Here is a 22,017-nt window from a genome sequence, read left to right on the forward strand (position 1 = left end):
CCTGCTGGAGAATGAAATTTCTATTTCCAATAATCTTGTCGGCAGAGGGAAGAATGAAATGCTCTAAAATTTCCTCGTAGACGGCTGCGCTGACTTTGGTCTTGATAAAACACAGTGGACCTACAGCAGCAGATGACATGGCTGCCCAAACCATCACTGATTGTGTAAACTTCATTCTAGGCCTCAAGCAAATTGGATTGTGTGTCTCTCTACTATTCCTCCAGACTCTGGGACCTTGATTTCCAAATGAAATGTGAAATTTACTTTCATCTGAAAACACCACTGAGCAACAGTTCATTTCTTTTTCTCCATGGCCCAGGTAAGATGCTTCTGGCGTTGTCTATTGGTCACGAGCGTCTTGACACAAGGAATGCGACACTTGTAGCGGATGTACTGGATACATCTGTGTGTGGTGGCTCTTGAAGCAATGACTCCAGCACCAGTCCACTCCTTGTGAATCTCCCCCAAATTGTTAAATGGACTTTTCTTAAAAATCTTTTTAAGGCTGCGGTTAACTCAACTTTCCATTAATATGCTTGGATACAGCACTCTGAACAGCCAGCTTCTTTTGTATTAAAGAACTGAAATAAATTAAATTTATGATGATATTCTAATTTTCTGAGAAGCACATGTAATTATCCCCCTCTACTCCTCCTTGGTCAGGCCTCATCTGGAATACTGTGTCCAGTTCTGGGCACCACATTTTAAAAAAGACATTGAAAAACTGGAGCAAGTTCAAGAGAAGACCTATCAGGGTGGTAAGCAGATTGTAAAGTATGTTTTACGAAAACGGTTAAAGAATCTGGGAATGTTTTGCTTGCAAAAAAGAAGGCTATGAGGATACTAAATATAAGTCTATAAATATCTGAAGGGATGTCACAGTGTAGAGGGATCATCATTATTCTCATTTCCACATGGAAACATGAAAAGCAATGGAATGAAACTAATAGGGAGAAGATACTAGAAAAATATTTTTGACTGTGAGGATGATCAATGAGTGGAACAGGCTGCCACGAGAGGTGGTGAGTTCTCCTTTAATGGAAGTCTTCAAACAGAGGCTGGACAGACATCTGTCTTAGATGGTTTAATGAATCCTGAGCTGCATTGAGCAGGGGGTTGGACACTAAGACAAAAGATGGATGAACCTGAACAGTAAAGTTCTGCGTCCGTACCAAACACCTACTGCTCAAGCACGGACACCGAACTACTACTACTCGGGTTCGGCCCCCAAAACACCGTTTTTTTGTCGCTCTCTCATCTGTATAACATGGCAAACACTGATTCTGATTGGCGGTAACATCATCACCGTCAGTCAGACAGCCGCTGTTCTCATGCTGTTAAATGACAGTGTGAGCCAGAAAGCTGAGATCAGAGGTAAAAAGTTTACCACCGATCACTGGGGTTGGCTGATGGGACTACTGCTTCCAATAGCCGCTGCATGCTGCTGCTAATAACGAGAGCAGGCGGTGGCTGACGGGACATCAGCCAGCACTGTAAATAAATTAAAAAAATGGAGTGGGTTCCTGTATATTTTTAATAACCAGCTAGGCAAAACTCAAAGCTCGGAGCTGGAACAATCAGCTTTCAGCTTAAGCAAGGCTGGATAGTAAGAATACACTATGTTCCAAATTATTATGCAGGTGACATTTTTCTCGGATTTTCCTAAATGGTCGGTGTAAATGACAGTCAGCCTAATAAAAGTCATCACCCGTTAGAGTATACATCGAATTTTATTGAAGAAACCTTCCAATGATAACAATATAATCTCCAAAATGAATAAAAACTCAAAATTCACTGTTCCAAATTATTAGGCACATTAGAATTGCTAAACATTTCATGTTTTAAAGAACTGAAAATGCTCATTTGTGGAATTTGCAGCATTAGGAGGTCACATTCACTGAACAAAAAAGCTATTTAACTCCAAAACATCCTAACAGGCCAAGTTACATGTTAACATAGGACCCCTTCTTTGATATCACCTTGACAATTCTTGCATTCTTGAGTTTTTGGAGAGTTTCTGCTTGTACGTCTTTGCATGAAGTCAGAATAGCTTCTCAGAGCTGCTATTTTGATGTGAACTGCCTCCCACCCTCATAGATCTTGTGCTGGATGATACTCCAAAGGTTTTCTATAGGGTTGAGGTCAGGGGAAGATGGTGGCCACACCATGAGTTTTTCTCCTTTCATGCCCATAGCAGCCAATGACTCAGAGGTATTATTTGCAGCATGAGATGGGGCATTGTCATGCATGAAGATGATTTTGCTCCTGAAGGCACGTTTTTGCTTTTAGACCATTGAAGAAAGTTGTCAGTCAGAAACGCCATTTACTTTACAGAGGTCATTTTCACATCTTCAGGAACCTTAAAGGGCCCCACCAGCTGTTTCCCCATGATTCCGGCCCAAAAAATGATTTCTCCACCTCCTTGCTGACATTGCAGCCTTGTTGCGACATGGTGGCCATCCACCAACCATCTACTACTCCATCCATCTGGACCATCCAGGGTTGCTCGACACTCATCAGTAAACAAGACTGTTTGAAAATTAGTCTTCATGTATGTCTGGGCCCACTGCAACCATTTCTGCTCATGAACACTGTTTAGGGGTGGCCGAATAGTAGGTTTATGCACCACAGCAAGCCTTTGAAGGATCATACACCTTGAGGTTCGAGGGACTCCAGAGGCACCAGCAGCTTCAAATAACTGTTTGCTGCTTTGTAATGGTATTTTGGCAGCTGCTCTCTTAATCCAATGAATTTGTCTGGCAGAAACCTTCCTCATTATGCCTTTATCTGCATGAACTCTGTCTGTGCTCTGTTTCAGTAACAAATCTCTTCACAGTGTGATGATCACAAAGTTTTTGTGAAGTATCTAATTTTTTCATACCTTGTCCAAGGCATTGCACTATTTAACGCTTTTCAGCAGCAGAGAGATCCTTTTTATTTCTCATATTGCTTGAAACCTTTGGCCTGCTTAATAATGTGGAACATCATTTTAAGTAGTTTTCCTTTAATTAGAATCACCTGGAAAACTAATTATCACGTGTTTAAGATTGATTTCAGTTATCTATTGAGCCTTGAGACACAATACAATCCACAAGTTTATTTGAAAAACAAATCTTTATGACACCTAAATCCAATTTGCATAATAATTTGGAACACATGGTAGAGGGGTCCCCACTCGGAATAAATAAATAATTAAAAAAACGGCATCGGGTCCTCCACATTTTTGACAACCAGCCAAACTAAAGCAGACAGCTGGCAGCTCGTATTCTCAGGCCGGTAAGGGGCCATGGATATTGCCCTCCCCTAATAATAACAGCCTGCAGCCACCCAGAAAAGGCACATCTATTAGATGCGCCAATTCTGGCGAGTTGCTTGGCTTTTCCCACTTGCCCCGTAGCGGTGGCAAATGGGGTTCATATTTGTGGGGTTGATGTCACCCGACAATACAAAGGTGACATCAAGCCCACGGATTAGTAATGGAGAGGCGGCTATCCATTATTAATCATATAATTGTATCGTAAATAAAGACACAGCCAGAATAAAGTCCTTTATTCGAAATAAAACAGAACACACATTTGTTTTTTTATTTAAAATTAACAAAACACATTTATACTCACCTAGTGCCCGGAGGAAACCCATGCAAACATGGGGAGAACATACAAACTCCTTGCAGATGTTGTCCTTGGTGGGATTTGAACCCAGGTCTCCAGCGCTGCAAGGCTGCAGTGCTAACCACTGAGCCACCACAGGCACTGACTGATGAATACCTTGATCAGCCGCCAACTGCTCTCACTGTTATTAGCGACAGCAGACTTTGGCTGATGGGAGCAGTAGTCCAATCAGCTGACACCAGTGACCGGAGGTAAATTTTATACCTCCGATCACAGCTGTGCGCTCACACTTTCTTTTGACATCTTGGGAACCGCAGCTGACCAGTGTTGATGATTTAATTGATCAGAAGCGATGTTTGCTGTGCTGTCATGCACATGACAGGGTGGTAAACACTGGATGTTCAGACCCCCCATTCAAGTGAGTGGGGTCCATGTTCTGCTATGGTACCCAAACGTTTTTTAACTGTTCGGCCAAACCTGAACATCCAGGTGACTGCCCATTTCTAACGACCCTTGAGGTCCTTTCCAATTCTAACATTCTATAACCTTCTGTCTGGAGTACAGCTGTGTGTCAAGTACACACAAAGCAACATGTGGCTCATGAGCCATGAGTAATGGGACCCCGACCTTAGGGAATAGCGATGGTGAAGCAACTTTTCTTGGAAATCTGGGTTGTACCATTCATCTGTTATTACATTTATTAGAAGTGTATAAATAAACTGGCAACTGGATTTCTTTTTGTGTGTTTCTACTATTGATATAGGGAATGGTACCACCTAGTTGTCAAGTTATTTAACTATGTCCAGGAAGAATAACAGGAACAGCATAATGTATATTTCTAAGAAACGATGCTCCACAATTTTCAAGTCCCTTGGGTTTGTATAAACTCCATTTGATTGGTCTGGTGAATGCGCTTATAACACTATATAAATCATGTATAAATTTTGATGATCACAAACAACATTTTGATGATCTTTTTTTCCTCCACAGACCATTAATGTACCGTATATACTCGAGTATAAGCCGAGATTTTCAGCTCATTTTTTGGGGGCTGAAAGTCCCCCTCTCGGCTTATATTCTTGTCATACCCAGGGGTCGACAGGGGAGGGGGAGCAGGGGATGTGTAATTATACTCACCTGCTCCTGGCGTGGTCCCTGCAGGTCCCTGGCTTCCCGGTGCCCCAGCTTCTTCCTGTACTGAGTGGTCACATGGTACCGCTCATTACAGTAATGAATATGCAGCTCCATCTCCCAGGGGACCTGCAGGGACCGCGCCAGGAGGTGAGTATAACGGGGAGGGGAGCGCAGCGCTGCGTGATATTCACCTGCTCCCCATTCTGGCACCGCTCCGTCTTCAACGTCTTCTGCAGTGACGCTCAGGTCAGAGGGCGCGATGACGTGGTTAGTGCGCGCCCTCTGCCTGAATGTCAGGGCAGAAGACGCTGAAGATGGAGCGGCGCCGGAACGAAGTCAGGTGAATATTGAAAGTGCCAGGGGCCTGAGCGACAGAAAGGTGAGTATGTGATTTTTTTTTTTTTATTGCAACAGCAAATGGGGCAAGTGTCTGTATGGAGCCATAATCAACGTGGGGCCATAACGTTTGTGCAGCACTATATGGGGCATGTGTCTGTATGGGGCATCCTATGGGGCCATAATCAATGTTTGTGCAGTACTATATGGGGCAAGTGTCTGTATGGAGCATCTTGTGGGGCCATAACGTTTGTGCAGCACTATATGGGGCAAGTGTCTGTATGGGGCCATAACGTTTGTGCAGCACTATATGGGGCAAGTGTCTGTATGGAGTATCTTATGCGGCCACAACGTTTGTGCAGCACTATATGGGGCAAATATCTTTACGGAGCATCTTATGGGGCCATAATTAACGTTTGTGGAGCATTATATGGGGCAAGTGTCTGTATGGAACATCTTATGGGGCCATAATCAAGGTTTGTGCAGCACTATATGGGGCAAATATATTTATGGAGCATCTTATGGGGACATAATTTATATTTGTGCAGCATTACATTGGGCAAATGGGTCTATGGAGCATCTTATGGGGCCATTATTAACCTTTATGCAGGATTATATGGGGCATATTTTAATATGGAGCATCTTATGGGGCCATCATAAACTTTATGGAGCATTATATGGGGCTCCTGATTCAATATGGATATTCAAAAACACTTAACCTACTGATGTCTCAATTAATTTTACTTTTATTGGTATCTATTTTTACTTTTGACATTTACTGGTAGCTTCTGCATTTCCCACCCTAGGCTTATACTCGAGTCATTAAGTTTTCCCAGTTTTTTGTGGCAAAATTAGGGGGGTGGGCTTATACTCGGGTCGGATTATACTCGAGTATATACGGTACTTATTTTGTGTGTACATACCAGTTGATAAATTAAGTTACTCCTTCATTGCTAGTCATCCCACATACTAATCCAAAAAGTTGCGGATGTGAAATACAGACTTTAGGGAACATGCTTCTAAAACTAGTAGCAACTAATTCACATTTATCTTATACTTTTGAAAATTTGGTTCAAAGAACTGATGGAACTTTTTTTTATCTATGGAAAGTCTTGGAAACAGTCTATCCGTCTTTTATGTTATTATATTATTTCATATTATGCTGCAACAAAAAAAGAAATGAGACGGACCATAATTCAAAATGAAACATTTTAATTTCATGTTTTTCTTTTTTTTACAAGTAGCGGAAGTTATGCATAGTGTTTTGTATCGTCGTACTAGAGGACATATAAAACTCAGTGTGCACAGTAGTTTGTTAAATTAAACCTTTCAAAAGCACAAAGAAAGCTCTGTATAAGTAAATTCTAATGCCACAGCTGATGAGTGGAGCTGAACCCTTCTTTCCAAGCTAACTGCAACATACTGGACTTCCCTTATGAGGAACACAATGTGCATACTGTACAGACCTTCCTGCTGTTTGCCTCCAGGACGGGCTCAGTAGATTGGAACATATATGAAGGCATGGGTGAATGAATGGAGGCATGGAGAAAAATCTCTTTGGCCACATTTTCTAGAATAAGAATTAAACAGATGACAGTTCAGGGTGATGCATGCACGTGGCTTGAAGTGCGCGGTGGTTTCCTGTACTCCACTCCGCCACTTTGAAAGCTAAACCAAATGTAAACAGTGTGTCATCATTACATCCTAGTGACTTTGTACATTTTTTAGCCAATGAGAGGCAAACGACAGCTATAATCACAGATCTGAGTGTTCTAAACACTGCTACACTTTATCAGGGGGCCAAACTGGACTTGTATGATGAAACAACAATATGGGATTAGCAGTTACATTGTGTGCATGTTCCTTCAATAAAGATGCCATGTTAAGTTACCAGTGGTGAGTGCCGCTATTTTTTCAGCCTTTGTCTTGTCCACATATGCAAACTTTTATAGCCGAGCACCTCCTTAACTGTTTTTTTTCTGGACATTATACAGATTGTGGTTTATTTTCACATTTAAAGTGATACTTGCCAATTAGAAGTGATAAGGACATGTAAGCAGTGCCAGCGTTTTACTTTCATATTCAGTTGTTCATATATGGAGTCTGCAAGAATGGCAGATACTCCTTTAGGTCCCCTTACACGTTAGTGTCCATTTTTTTTTTTCAGTTGGCACGGATGACAATACATACTGCACACGTGCAGATGGATGACAAAGTGTGATATCACCATCCATGTGACACGTACCGGAATAGTATACAGAAGAGAAATGACAGATGTTTAGGTGTTAGATGTGCAAACATAGAGATCGAAATGAGCTAATTAGGGGTTACTAGAGAGATAGATAAGTAGTGCTTTGCGTGTGTAGCTTACAGTACATGCATTAAGCAAATAAGTGAAAAAAAAAAAGATGTGGGGTCCCTCCCATTCTTGATAACCAGCAATGGTAAAGCAGACAGCTGTGAGCAGATATTATCAGGCTGGGAAGGTCCATGGTTATTGGGCCCTTCCCAGCCCGCAGCCGCCCATTAAGTGGCCCATCACATTACATGAGCCAATTATGGTGCTTCGCCTTCACTTTTCCAGTTTGCCCTTGTGCGTTGGTAATTGGGGTAATGGGGCTTGATGTCAGTCAAGGGGCCTGATTGCAGTGTGAGCCGGCGACTCTGATGAGACGTCAGTATGTGGCAACTGTGAATAGCAGTAACGTTACGGTTAAGCTACTATTCACAGTCACTGGGGCCGAATTCAGGGAACGCTGAACTACGTCGGACCCGCGTTGCAACATTTTTTCTAATAAATTGGTGAACGAGGGACAGTGTCTTGTTTTAATTTCTCTCTATTTATGTTTTTGAGGCTTACATTTGTGGACTACGTAGGATTACCTGGACTACATTGGATTGGCAGGACTATGTCGGACCTGCATGTCTGTTTCTTTTTTGTGTGTATTTTATTTTTTAATACTGGGTTAGTGGTGGGGGTGTCTGTTAGACACCTCTCCATTACTAACACCAGGACATGATGCCAGCAGCTGCGGGCTAGTATTTTTAGGCTGGGATGAGCCCAATAACCATTGACCTTCCCAGCCTATCAGCTCACAGCTGTCTGCTTTACCACTGCTAGTTATAATTTTTTTTTTTAATTTATTAGCTTAATACATGTACAGTAAATTACACACGCACGGCACTAATTATACCTAAAGGATATCTTTCTATCTCTCTATCTATCCCATGTGTACCTATCTATTTATCCATCATCCATTTACCTCATATCTATCTATCTCTGCACATCTTTAATACCTAGACATCTGTAATATCTATTCTGCATTCTATTCTGGTACTTGTCACACGGATGATGCACACGTACACACAGATGTCACACATGTACAGGATGTGTGAAGCAGGCCTTAGTGTAGCTTTTTTATTCTGGCTTTATAGAGAAGGGATTACCACTCTGCATGTCCATAATCCCTAAAGGAACATATAGACAGAGGTTTTCTTTACAACCCGTTTAAACCAAAAAAGTAAATATAAAACATTTTTCATATTTACCGAGTGCAAACAAACTGAAGCACCGTACATAAATTAATACAAACATACATTCAAAAATAAGTAAAAAGGATACAATATAAAGATATCCAAATATTTCCTGCACTCACTGAAGTCTACCACATGGTGCTACAAATGTCAGCAAATCTTGAATGTGGACTAAATTATACATTAAAAATGTAAATGCACAGAAAAATCATTAAAATTTGCCATATTTTGCACTGCTCTACTATGTACCCAACCATTGATTAGATTTCCAGCAACATCCCACCATTAACATGCTGTCTACAGATGCTGGTACGGTGTGTTCAAGAAACCAGAGTGCATCATATCCACAGTATCCAATCTTAGAAGCATTAAACATAAGTGGCTTCTAAACATGATCATGATCTTTCATGTACTCATACATTATCAGTGCATTTTGAATGGAATTCAATATGGCGCTATGTTTGATCTTCTGTCTGTCTGATCCACAGAGATCTACATCGTCACTACTCTTATGTGAACATCCCATGCATAAATGTATTAAACCAGCCTCAAAACATTGTCAACAGAGCTGTGTCTTCTACCATACTGGTCAACGCTACCCAATACTACAATTAACATCAGTTAATCCTGTTTTTGTTAAATTATGGGATATATTTTACATCTTTATTAGTGGCAATAAATAACAAGTGCAATAATTCTATAATGCAGTATTGGAAGAATATCTTATAGTTGAAGTAATTGCATGGTAAAAACCAACCTATAATACTATCTGTGCAATAAGTATAGAAAAAGAAAAATTCATCAACTTTACATGAGTAATCTCGTATAAAGGGCTGTTTAATCTCAAAAAGTGTTGAAAGATGGTATGAACTGCAGCGTCTGAAACGGCAGAATTGCAACAGAATTCAGCATTGGTTCTTAGACGACATTCATCATTATGACCCGCTTAGTTGGAGATCTCGAACTTCTTCCAATTTAGAAAGAATCCACTGTATGAATGAAACAAAAAGTATAAATGTTACAATTCACATTGCATTAAAGAGGACTTGTCACCAGGTCAAAAGTGGACAGTTTTGCTGCCCTGATTTTTTTTTTCTCTTTTTTAAATTCACCATACGTACAGTTCCAGAGGTATGGGCTAATTTATTTAGTGTTAATTGTTTGACCTTTACCAAGGGAGTGTGGCTCACACAGTAATTATGCTGAGCAGGCTAAGGACACAACACCAGAGAATCCTTTGAGTGACAGACTTTTGAAAAAGACCCCAAAAATTAACACTAAAAAAAACAAAAAAAACCCCATATCTTTGGAACTGGATGACAGATTTAGAAAAAAAATGGAACACTTAGGAGGAGCAGCGGGAATAAAATAAGAGAAGAAACATAACTTTTAAAATGGGACAATTCAAGTTGAGGATCACCTCAGTGCCATGTTCTACAGATTTAAAGGGGTTGTCTGATCCAAATGTATAATCCTGCAGTCATTCTTTGTGACTGCAGACTTAATGAATCCCCCCAGTGCAAGCACTGTGTGCTGCGAGGATTCGACAGCTTCTTCGCTGAAACTGGAAGGTATGTATGCGTTATACATACTCCAGGTCAGAACCCGCTCAGTGGGCCTGGCCTCACGCCACACACTTGTATTGAATGAGGCCGCACCCTCTAGTCAAGCACATCCACTGGACTGTTGACTTAGTAGCCAGGGCGCAGCAGTGCTCTATACAGGTGTATGGAGCAATGCCACGGTCACTGGATGGCTCTGGCCGGGAGCATGTATAACTCATACATACCCTCTGGTCCCAGCTCAGAAACTGTCAAATCCTCACAGTTCACTGTGCGTATGCTGGGGGGATTCATAAGTCTGCAGTCACACAGAGTGACTGCAGACTTATGGATTTGGACCGGACAACTCCATTCATGTAAACTGGTACTGGTCAATCATTAACTATATTGTTCACTTTCGAACAACCCCTTCTTAATTACCAAACTCCCACATGGAAAATACTAACAACCTGTACTCACCTCTAGTGCTGGAGCCAGATCTCTGGTCACATTGCTATGCCATGGTAGCCATGCACCGGATCAGCGGCTGCTTCACTCTCACTTCCTTCAGACATAATTTACATTCATAGGAGGCGAGAGAGCAGTATCAGCTGTCATTTCTTCCAGATGACAGTTTAGTCCGAAGGAAGTGAGAGTGAAGCAGCCACTGATTCGATGCAGTGCTCCCATGGCATAGCAACGTGGTCAGAGATCTGGTCATGTGATACTCCAAAGATTTGGTGCCAACATTGCTGGAATGGCGCTGACACAGGAGGTGAGTACAGGCTATTATTTCCGATTGGGAGTATGGTAATTGAGGGTTTGAACAACCTACGGTATTTAAGTGTGGCAGCATTTTACATACATAAATGTTAACTTGGTAAGTCTTGCTCTCCTTCATCTAGATCCACCTCCTGACATAGCTACTGTGACACCAGTAAACAGTTCAAGGGCCAATTCATCTACTGTCTTCAAAGCTCTAAATAAGGCCTTCATTAGTAACTAGTCATTCTTTATGGATGATCCTAAGGCAGTCAGTCTTGTAGAAATTGTTCAGAGAACACATGGGACATCGCCATCTAATCTGTTCCATCTTCAGATGGTACCTGGCTAAAGGGAGTAGGGCATAGTAATCTTTTGTCCTACCCCAAAGCGGCTAGAGGAATAAATGAGGGAATGGTACAGAGAGGCTTTTATAAGTTTTAATTGTAATATGACACATAATAGGAGTAACGGAAAAAAAAGAGATTCGCAATGCATACATCTATTTTTTTAGTCAGTGTGTCATCAATATCTGTAAGCCAAACTCCGACGTACAACCAACATAGATTAAAAGTAGAAGGCTGGGGCTACACAGTTTACCACAACAGCAATTCTATTGCACCTCTGATTCTGACAATAATTAAATCAGCCAAGATGCAGGCAAGCAGCACATAAGTGGCATGACGTGTGCGACTAATGAAGTCCAATGCAAAAGTGTCACGTGCGACATCCAACATGTTTGAAAACCTATGTGAGTCAATAATTCAATCTCAGTATGTTGCAGGTAGCAACATTGACTGTAATGGTTTCCAATGGTGTTATGTTGCGATGTACCACTGTAATCTCAGTGTTGCGCAACGCGGCGACATATGTCAAGCTACAGTAATTCTCAGAACACTATTTTAGAGTTCCTATTGTGCTGTAAAATAACGAAGCCCAGTTGCGACAAGTCACGTTATTTGCAATTTGTCTCATGCTGCTTGCGACTTGCATTTAAAGGGAACCTGTCACCCCGTTTTTTCAGATTGAGATAAAAATACTGTTAAATAGGGCCTGCGCTGTGCGTTACAATAGTGTATGTAATGTACCCTGATTCCCCACCTATGCTGCGAAATACATTACCAAAGTCGCCGTTTTCGCCTGTCAATCAGGCTGGTCAGGTCAGGTGGGCGTGGTGACATCGCTGTTTCTTCCCCAGCTTTCCGTTGGTGGCGTAGTGGTGTGCGCATGTCCAAGTGCCGAATCCACTGCGCGCAGGTGAAGAAAAAGCGCGCGATCTGCGCTATTACCCTTGTCATCGGTGGGGGCGGCCATCTTCCTGAGCCCTCGCGTTCGCAGAGGGAGTGCTCTGCTGCACGGGGCTTCAGGAAAATGGCCGCGGGATGCTGCGCGTGCGCAGATGGAGATCGCGGCGGCGAGTTTGCATCTCGGCTTCGGGAAAATGGCCGTCGCGATCTCCATCTGCGCACGCGCGGCATCCCGCGGCCATTTTCCTGAAGCCCCGTGCAGCAGAGCACTCCATCTGCGCACGCGCGGGCTCAGGAAGATGGCCGCCCCCACCGATGACAAGGGTAATAGCGCAGATCGCGCGCTTTTTCTTCACCTGCGCGCAGTGGATTCGGCACTTGGACATGTGCACACCACTACGCCACTAACGGAAAGCTGGGGAAGAAACAGCGATGTCACCACGCCCACCTGACCTGACCAGCCTGATTGACAGGCGAAAACGGCGACTTTGGTAATGTATTTCGCAGCATAGGTGGGGAATCAGAGTACATTACATACACTATTGTAACGCACAGCGCAGGCCCTATTTAACAGTATTTTTATCTCAATCTGAAAAAACGGGGTGACAGGTTCCCTTTAAGTGTGTCAAGTGAGTGGCTTGGAACTTGCAAAAACAAAAAAACAACAACACATTTGGAAATATTTGCAACTTTGTCTCGAAGTCGCAGGATGTCACAGATCACAATGGGACACCATAGCAAATCATTAGCTGCACTGTCATAATTTGACCCTGCTAGTTCCTTGTTGTGCGACACATGTTGCCATGTAGCCCTAGCTTTATTGAAAAAATGACACCTCCTGTGTTTTGGAGCCACTGATCTGCTTTCGCTTAGAAATACCGAGGAAACAATGCCAAAAAAATAAGTGAAGAGCTCCTTTGGGAGGAATAGCTGGGGAAATTAAATCTTTTGGTGTTTCTTGTTTCTTTAATTGATTTGAATAAACTAGTAGATTGCATCATGAGCCCTCTTCCAGCACACGTTCTGCTAAATTAGGAAAGTGAGGGAGATGCAATAGCTGTCCAGTGTATAAAATCACAACACGTCTACTATAAAAGAACAACTGAAAGAAATGAACTGGTATTCTTGGTATACATGCAACGTGTAGAAGCATGTTCACACTGGCCACTAAACAGACAAAACCTAAGACAGTAAGTTAAAAGCAATAGTGCATTACGTTTATATAGCTTCCCATTGCTGGGTGCTCACAGTAGGGTCCTGCTCGGTCATAATACTAGAGGTTAGACCGTCCCCCACTGGGAACACCTTGGCACTGGTGAAATGGCTTTTACGCTTTTTTTAAAAAAAAAAACAATGTTTATTAAGTACTCTAATTTATTTATACACACAATTGCTTTTACTTGCTTATAGCATGGTATATGTTCAATTCCTTATTACAGTGTTTTTCCTACCTCAAGCGCTCGTTGATAGTTTACAAAAAGGCTTGGATTTTTCTAAATGTTTGGTCCAGAGGATCAACAATTGAGACCATGAGGGAAAGATTAAAGGGGTACTCCGGGGAGATACAAAATTTTGCACTGTCCCTGCCCTCAAACTATAAAGATAAGATGCCCAGTGAGCTTTTATTATCTCTACAACACTTGTAATTCAGTGTGGCAGGATCTGCTCCTTACTGCTCCCCCCTTCCATCTGGGACATAACGTCACACAGCAGTGTGCTGCTCCCCGCCAATCTTTTGATAATAGCGGTTGTTCTGTAGAGAACAGGGGGTGTGACCATGCCCCCTCTTCTCAGACTGGCTCTTACTCACAGGGGGGAGCTGCACACTGGTGTGTGACCTAATGTCCCAGATTGAAGGGGGGACCAGTGAGGAGCAGATCCTGCCAACTGAATTACAAGTGTTCTAAAGATAATAAAAGTGCAATGTGCATCTCATCTTTATCATTTAGGAAGACTTGGACAGAACAATTTTTTTTAAATATCCATGAATATCCCTTTAAGGGCTCATTCATATGTCAGTTTTTCATGTACTAGTGCTATCCATTTTTTTCAAGGATAGCACTCGTCTCTGCTAGTCTAATGGGTTGTTCATTTGTCCAATTTTTTCCTTGGACCAAGCGGTCCAAGCAAAATCACAGAGGCATGTCCGATATTGATCTGAGTGTTGGATCAATATCGGCAATGCAAGTCTATGGGTCAGTAAAAAAAAATATGACAGCATTCGGATGACATCTGTGTGCTGTCCGTTATTCACTGATAGTAGGAGGTAGAGAAACATTTCTTTTCTTATCAGTGAAAAAAAATAGATGAAACTGATGACAATTTGGTGAAACTCTGATGAAAATCACTGATGAAACAGAGTTCTTTTTCTCGTCAAAAAACTGATGTGTGATTGAGCATTAACTCTTTGGAGATGGACTGTATCATGCATTGCGGTCGTGCATGTGCCCCTTTCCCTTTGTCATTTTCCATCCTTTGGTTGAACTTGATGAATATTTGTCTTTTTTCAATCGCATTAACTATGAAATATGGTCATCAATGACAACCCAACTGCTCTTACATGCACTACCAGTCGCACATGATGCCATCTACTTGTGCTATCTTTCACTTGCAGCATAAATATTTGGTCCATATCTTTGCTATTTATACAAAAAAATGTCTTGGCACCATCTGAATTAATACTAATTCTATTAGAACCTCCCTCCAGTGATACAGTAACTAAAATGTCTTATTTACCTTGGCATCATCTGAAGTTTTGAAATTTATTATTTTTCCAAACTCTTTGGCATGAAAAACAGATTTCACTCGTTCCTGCAGGATAAACAATTTTAGATGTAAGAAACAGACTCATCATTTTAATCCACATTGCGCCTAAATAGTCTGCCATGCATCTCCCTGTAATACATACTCTAGTTCTGGCCACTACTTAGAGGAAGCAAAGTCTCAGTGTTTGCATTCATTTCTGGAATTTTCATCCACTTTAAGCTTGTGATGTTCAAAGAACAGGTTGTACAGTAAACAGGCGCCACTTCTCATTTGGAAATTTCACTTTACAATACATCATCCTGCACAAAGTTTTGCCAGAAAATCACTAAGCGTTTCCAGACAATGTTTTAACCAAGTGCTACATAAATAAACAATCTATGCAAGGAACTTGATCAATTTTTATCAAACAGCCAGCAATCATCAGAGTACACCTAGTGGGGGGCACTCACGATGCCTAACTTCATGGTACCTTAATGGCACAGACTGTGCTACTTCTTGCCAGGAAGATCGCCCAAGATACCTGTCACATGACATTTGCATATCACCTTGATTGTTTTCTAATTAGAAATTAATAATGGCCTCCTGACTTACGTCTGGTAACAGAAGGTACAAACCAGTAGTGGTATAAAGCCACACATGGAAAGGGTGTAACATCTACCTGACATCCAGGTTTTTCACAACCCCTTTACAGTGATTTAAGAGACAGAATCTACAGACCTGATAGTAAATAAGTGATGATCCACTTTGAAAATAAAACGTTAATTAACTAATTCTATAGTACCTTTGCTTCAATGCGTAACCTTCTGCCACTCACAATGATTGGTTCTTTGGTAAATTCATCAAAGCTATACTGCCATTCGCAGGTAAGCTGTCCAAATGTACCCTTCGTTACAAACAGGATTCCACTGCAAGGAAAAAAAGAGAAGTGGATTATTGGTTATATTTAAACATAAAAAGATACCGTACATACTCGAGTATAAGCCGACCCGAGTATAAGCCGACCCCCTAATTTTGCCACAAAAAACTGGGAAAACTTAATGACTCGAGTATAAGCGTAGGGTGGAAAATGCAGCAGCTACCGGTAAATTTCAAAAGTAAAAATAGATACCAATAAAAGTAAAAGTAATTGAGACATCAGTAGGTTAAGTGTTTTTGAATATCCATATTGAATCAGGAGCCCCATATAGTTCGATGGGCCCCATTAGATGCTCCATATTAAAATATGCCCCATATAATCCTGCATAAAGGGTAATAAGGGCCCCATAAGATGCTCCATAGAGATATTTGCCCTACATAGTGCTGCACAAACGTTTTGGCCCCATAAAATGTTCCATACAGATAATTGCCCATATAATGCTGCACATGGCCCCATAAGATGCTCCATACAGACACTTGCCCCTTATAATGCTGCACAAACGTTATGGCCCCATAAGATGCTCCATACAGTCACTTGCCCCATATAGTGCTGCACAAGCGTTATGGCCCCATAAGATCATCCATATAGTCACTTGCCCAATATAGTGCTGCACAAACGTTATGGCCCCATAAGATGCTCCATACAGTCACTTGCCCCATATAGTGCTGCACATGGCCCCATAAGATGCTGCATACAGTCACTTGCCCCATATAGTGCTGCACAAACATTATGGCCCCATAAGATACTCCATACAGACATTTGCCCCATATAGTGCTGCACATGGCCCCATAAGATGCTCCATACAGTAACTTGCCCCATATAGTGCTGCACATGGCCCCATAAGATGCTCCATACAGTCACTTGCCCCATATAGTGCTGCACATGGCCCCATAAGATGCTCCATACAGTCACTTGCCCCATATAGTGCTGCACATGGCCCCATAAAATGATCCATACAGTCACTTGCCCCTTATAGTCTTGCACAAACGTTATTGCCCCATAAGATGCTCCATACAGTCACTTGCCCCATATGCTTTTGCTGCGATAAAAAAAAAAAAATCACATACTCACCTCTCGTCGCTCAGGACCCCTGGCACTTTCAATAGTCACCTGCTTCTTGTTCCGGTGCGGCTCAGTCTTCAGCACTGACGTTCACGCAGAGGGCGCGCACTGACCACGTCACCGCGCCCTCTGACCTGAGCGTCACAGCCAGAGGACGCTGAAGATGGAGCCGCACTGGAACGAGGAGCGGTGAATATCGCGCAGCGCAGTGCTCCCCTCCCCGTATACTCACCTAATCCTGGCGCGGTCCCTGCTGCTTCCAGCGCTGCATCTTCTTCCTGCATTGAGCGGTGACAGTTACTGCTCATTACAGTAATGAATATGCGGCTCCACCTCTATGGGAGGTGGAGCCGCATATTCATTACTGTAATAAGCGGTACCATATGACCGCTCAGTACAGGAAGAAGCTGCAGCGCTGGAAGAAGCAGGGACCGCGCCAGGAGTAGGTGATTATAATTACACAGCCCCCGCTCCCCCTCCCCTGCCGACCCCTGGGTATGACTCGAGTATAAGCCGGAGGGGGACTTTCAGCCCCCAAAAATGGGCTGAAAATCTCGGCTTATGCTCGAGTATATACGGTATATAAAATTATGGTGAACGATAATCCCTTTTCCCCCATGTCCTAAGGATTCCAGCATGTTATAATGACAAGCAAAAAATCCACATGGTAAAATAAAATCGCATGAAACATGGATGGCTGTATTACATCTTACTTACAAGTTTACATACCCCAACAGAATTTTTGCTTTCTTGGCCTTTTTCCGAGAATATGAATGATAACACCAGAACTTTTTCTCAACTTGTGGTAATTGTTTGGGTGAAGCCATTTATTGTCAAACAACTGTGTTTTCACTTTTCAATTCATAATGACAACCCAAAACATCCAAATGACCCTGATCAAAAGTTCACATACCCTGATGATTTTGGCCTGATAATATGCACAGAAGTTGACACAAATGGGTTTGAATGGCTACTAAAGGTAACATCCTCACCTGTGACCTATTTGCTTGCAATCAGTGTGAGCATAAAAGCTGAGTGAGTTTCTGGGATCCAGACAAATTCTTGCATCTTTCATCCAGCCACTGAAGTTTCTGGATTGTGAATCATGAAAAAAGCAAAATAATTTTCAACGGATATACGGGAGAAGTAGTTGAACTGTATAAAACAGGAAAGGGATTCAAAAAGCTATCCAAGGAAATGATAATGCCAGTCAGCAGCGTTCAAACTGTGATTAACAAATGGAAAATCAGGGGCTCTGTAAAAACAAAACCATGGTCAGGTAGACTAACAAAAATGTTGTCCACAACTGCCAGGAAAATTGATCGGGATCCAAAGAAAAACCCACAAATAATATCTGCTGAAATACAGGACCCTCTGAAAACTAGCGGTGTGGCTATTTCAAGATGCACAATAAGGAGGCACTTAAAGAAAAATGGGCTGCATGGTCGAGTTGGCAGAAGAAAGGCATTACTGCGCAAATGCCACAAAGAATCTTGCCTACAATACACAAAACAGCACAGAGACAAGCCTCAAAACTTTTGGAACAAGGTAATTTGGAGTGAGGAGACCAAAGTTGAACTTTTCGGCCACAACCATAAATGTTACATATGGAGAGAGGTCAACAAAGCCTATGATGAAAAGAACACCATTCCTACTGTAAAGCACGGAGGTGGATCGCTGATGTTTTGGGAATGTGTGAGCTCCAAAGGCACAGGAAACTTGGTCAAAGTTGAAGGAAAGATAAATGCAGCACGATATCAGCAAACACTGCAGGCAAATTTGCACTCATCAGCCTGGAAAATGCGCATGGTACATACTTGGGACGATCCAACATGATAATGATCCAAAATACAAGGCCAAGTCGACCTGTCATTGGCTACAGCAGAACAAAGTGAAGGTTCTGGAGTGGCCATCTCAGTCTCCTGACCTCAATATCATTGAGCCAGTCTGGGGAGATCTCAAACGTGCAGTTCATGCTAGACAGCCCAGGAATTTACAAGAACTGGAAGCTTTTTTTTCCAAGAAGAGTAAGCAGCTATACCTTCTGAGAAAATAAAGTACCTCATCCACAAATACCACAAAAGACTTCAAGCTGTCATTGATGTTAGAGGGGGCAATAAACAGTATTAAGAAATGGGGTATGAACTTTTGATCAGGGTCATTTGGATGTTTTGGCTTGTCACTATTATTTTAAAAGAGAAAACATAGTAGCCATGAGTGGAGAAAAAGTATAGGTGTTATCCATATTCTCTGAAAAAAAGGCCAAAAAAGCAAAAATTCTGCAGGGGTTTGTAAACTTTTGAGCACAATTGTTTTGGAGGCATGCAACATTAAGTTGAACAATGAAAGATCCATAAACAACATAGAGCAAGTTACTGTCTACTGAAGTCTCTTTAGCAAATACTCGGATTTCTTATGAAATAATTCTGGAGCATTTTTTCTTTCTATTGTTCCTCTCTTATACCTCCTGAAAATCTATAAATAGACAAGAAAACAGGGATAGTCCCTATAGAAATTAATCATGGTAGTACTAAATGCTCAGTGAAATTCTGTTCATATTCCCTACAAACAAGGAGAATGGTAATTCTTAATTATTCATACATTTCTGTGAGGAATAACAAAAGGAATGATGGTGTGCAGAGTTATTACAAAAGATGATCCAGAATAATTTCATGGGGAATTGACTAATTATTTACAAAAAGACATTTTAGGAGAGCTTTAAACAAGCCTTTTTAGGATTACTGATGTGTTGGCAGGAAAACCGCTTGCGTGCCATTTTCTGATTCATTAAAATGGGAGAAAAACATAGCAAAAATGCTGAAAGAATTGACAGAATGAAGATTTGAAACGGCTTCAAATCTGCGATGAAAAAATAAGCATTATGTGCATGATTCTTCAGGAATCTCATTCGCTTTTCTGTGACAGTAAATTATGTCCTTTTGTTGACCAAAACGCGATGTGTGAACTTCGCCTTACAACAATCTTGTACTTTAACCATAACCGTGCTTTGTACCGTATGATTCTTGTAACATACATGCATAGATTTTTAACAAAAGTACTTTTAAATGTATAAACTCAGTTAGTTGAACTGCATTATGTCTATCTGTGGCCATCTTTGACAAAGTACTAAGTTTTTTTGGATTTGGAGGGACCTCCTTTCTTCTGTTTAGTTCATCAGGCTTAATGTCAGATTTGACAGGATAATGGAAGAGTAGACAACCATCAGTAAGGTAAGTGGTTACATACCTTTTCATCACCATTAATAAATCTGTGTTATTAACCATTGCATGTGCAAAATATTTACTTTTGGCAAATCTTCCATTTTCAATTCTCTACAAGAAAAAATAACAGTATACAATTAGCCAAACTGAAAAAGGTCACCTCTTGCTGTTTTGCGCAATACCCTTGATGAATGAAAGGGGTGCATTAAAACTACGAAACTGTGGCCAAAATAATAAAATCAAAAGGGAGACTTTAAAGATAAATCAAATATGTTTACAAGCCTCAAGAGAAAATAAAAAATAGATAAAATCCCTTAAAAATGACCCTTCACCAGTTTTAGCATGTTAAATTGGCCACATTATGGAATAGTAACTGCAGAGCTGAAAAAAACATAGCTTTTATTTTTTAATATATCTTCTCCATTTCAGAGATTATAGCTTTAGCTTGTAAAGGATATGGTATACTTAAGTCCAAGGGGGCATTACCAGAGGTTTGTCTCTGAGGGCGAGAACTTCTGCATTATGAGGTTGACCAATCATCAGTAGGCAGCAAAATACAGGGGAAAAAAGCACATGTCCCCACAAAAGTTGAGAGCAGGTTTTTCAGTGTGAGACATATAATCGTAGACACTCCAGGGACTTTGTAATCACACACAGCACTACAGTGAGACTAGTGAGGACAGCACAATGTCATTAAATGCCTCACACAAGAGAAAGCCTGCTCTAAAGCTACTGTGGGGCCCTGTTCTTTTTTTCCTCTGAATGATGCCTCCTACTTATGATTGGTCAACCTCATGAAGGGGAAGAAGTACATTCCAAAAGTGAAAAACCTCTGTTAATGCCTGATTGGACTTAAATGGGTGGTCAAAAGTTTAAGATAGGTGATAACTTTCAGGTCTTTGGTAGTCCGACCTCCATGGCTCTCTCGTTCTCGGGATCAGTGGGAGCCACGCCGGTTAGACCAAAAGCAATTAAAAATGTATCGCTTATTCTTTTAACAGGAGATCACTTTCAAACTTGAACACCTCTTTAAAAATAATTATAAACTAAACTTTACAAGTCAATATCAATATCTGCAATGGAGAGGAGAAGTTAAAAAAAAATAAAAATTGTTTTACATGGCCAAACTAGTGAAAGGTCCTCTTCTATACATGGATGTTTCTTAAGTGTGTTCTATGTATATTTTTAATGGATTTGAAAAACTAGATAAAATGAAATCTTCACCAAATGTCCCCATAATTTTGATTTTTTTTTAATACTAACTGTAATGATCTTGTAAACAAAATTTTCACTCAAAACATAAATACGACCAGTTAAAGCAAGAGCCAAAGTTAATTGATTATGGAGTTTTGTTTTTAACAGGTAGTCTGGCATTTTTCTATACAAGTTCAGCCATATTGCTCCTTGGTGGCTTGGCATTTGAAAACCATCTGGATGTACTTTTCAATTTTTCATGGCCACCAAAAGGAAAAAAAAAAATAATAATCCAATATATTTATAAGTAAATTACATACACAACAGATGGACTCAGGCAGCTTTTGTAATGTCCAATTAGTTACATTTTGGGTGAAAACTTTCTTTAATCACCATGTTAGTACACGATATTACAGTAACTTTACAACTTTAATGAGAAATAAAAGTTAGTCCACATTTAACTATGTAAAATCTGACAATATTGGTAGTAACTTCAAGCAACTGACAGTTTATTTATTGGATTACTTCATTAGAGCAGGCATTATTCCCAAGACCACCACCAGTTGAATAGTCCTTTTCTAGACCAACATAAAAAACTTACATTTTTTCATGGTAGGACTTTACAGAGTTCTTAAACTAAGGTCTATGAGCGTGGAATTATGGCATCAGGTTCAACCGGTTTCCAATATTCTG

The 22,017-nt window shown here is 41.1% G+C and overlaps 1 protein-coding gene across 2 annotated transcripts in view; it reads right to left on the reverse strand.

The window, feature by feature from the left end:
• Window positions 1-6,276: 6,276 nt before the first annotated feature.
• The window catches only part of VPS13A (vacuolar protein sorting 13 homolog A), a 320,730-nt gene continuing 304,989 nt past the window's right edge, over window positions 6,277-22,017 (reverse strand). Inside the window, exons 69-72 of one of the 2 annotated variants that reach the window (XM_069763032.1) lie at window positions 20,156-20,241; window positions 15,746-15,836; window positions 14,902-14,976; window positions 6,277-9,604 (exon numbers count right to left, since the gene is read on the reverse strand). In XM_069763032.1, the coding sequence (XP_069619133.1) occupies window positions 9,551-9,604; window positions 14,902-14,976; window positions 15,746-15,836; window positions 20,156-20,241 (306 nt within the window). In that variant the 3' untranslated portion in view covers window positions 6,277-9,550. Of the gene's footprint in view, window positions 9,605-14,901; window positions 14,977-15,712; window positions 15,837-20,155; window positions 20,242-22,017 lie in introns of both variants that reach the window. The other variant, XM_069763023.1, reaches the window with a different exon arrangement.

The sequence above is a fragment of the Ranitomeya imitator genome, chromosome 1 (genome assembly GCF_032444005.1).
Source record: "Ranitomeya imitator isolate aRanImi1 chromosome 1, aRanImi1.pri, whole genome shotgun sequence".
Classification (NCBI taxonomy): Eukaryota; Metazoa; Chordata; class Amphibia; order Anura; family Dendrobatidae; genus Ranitomeya; species Ranitomeya imitator.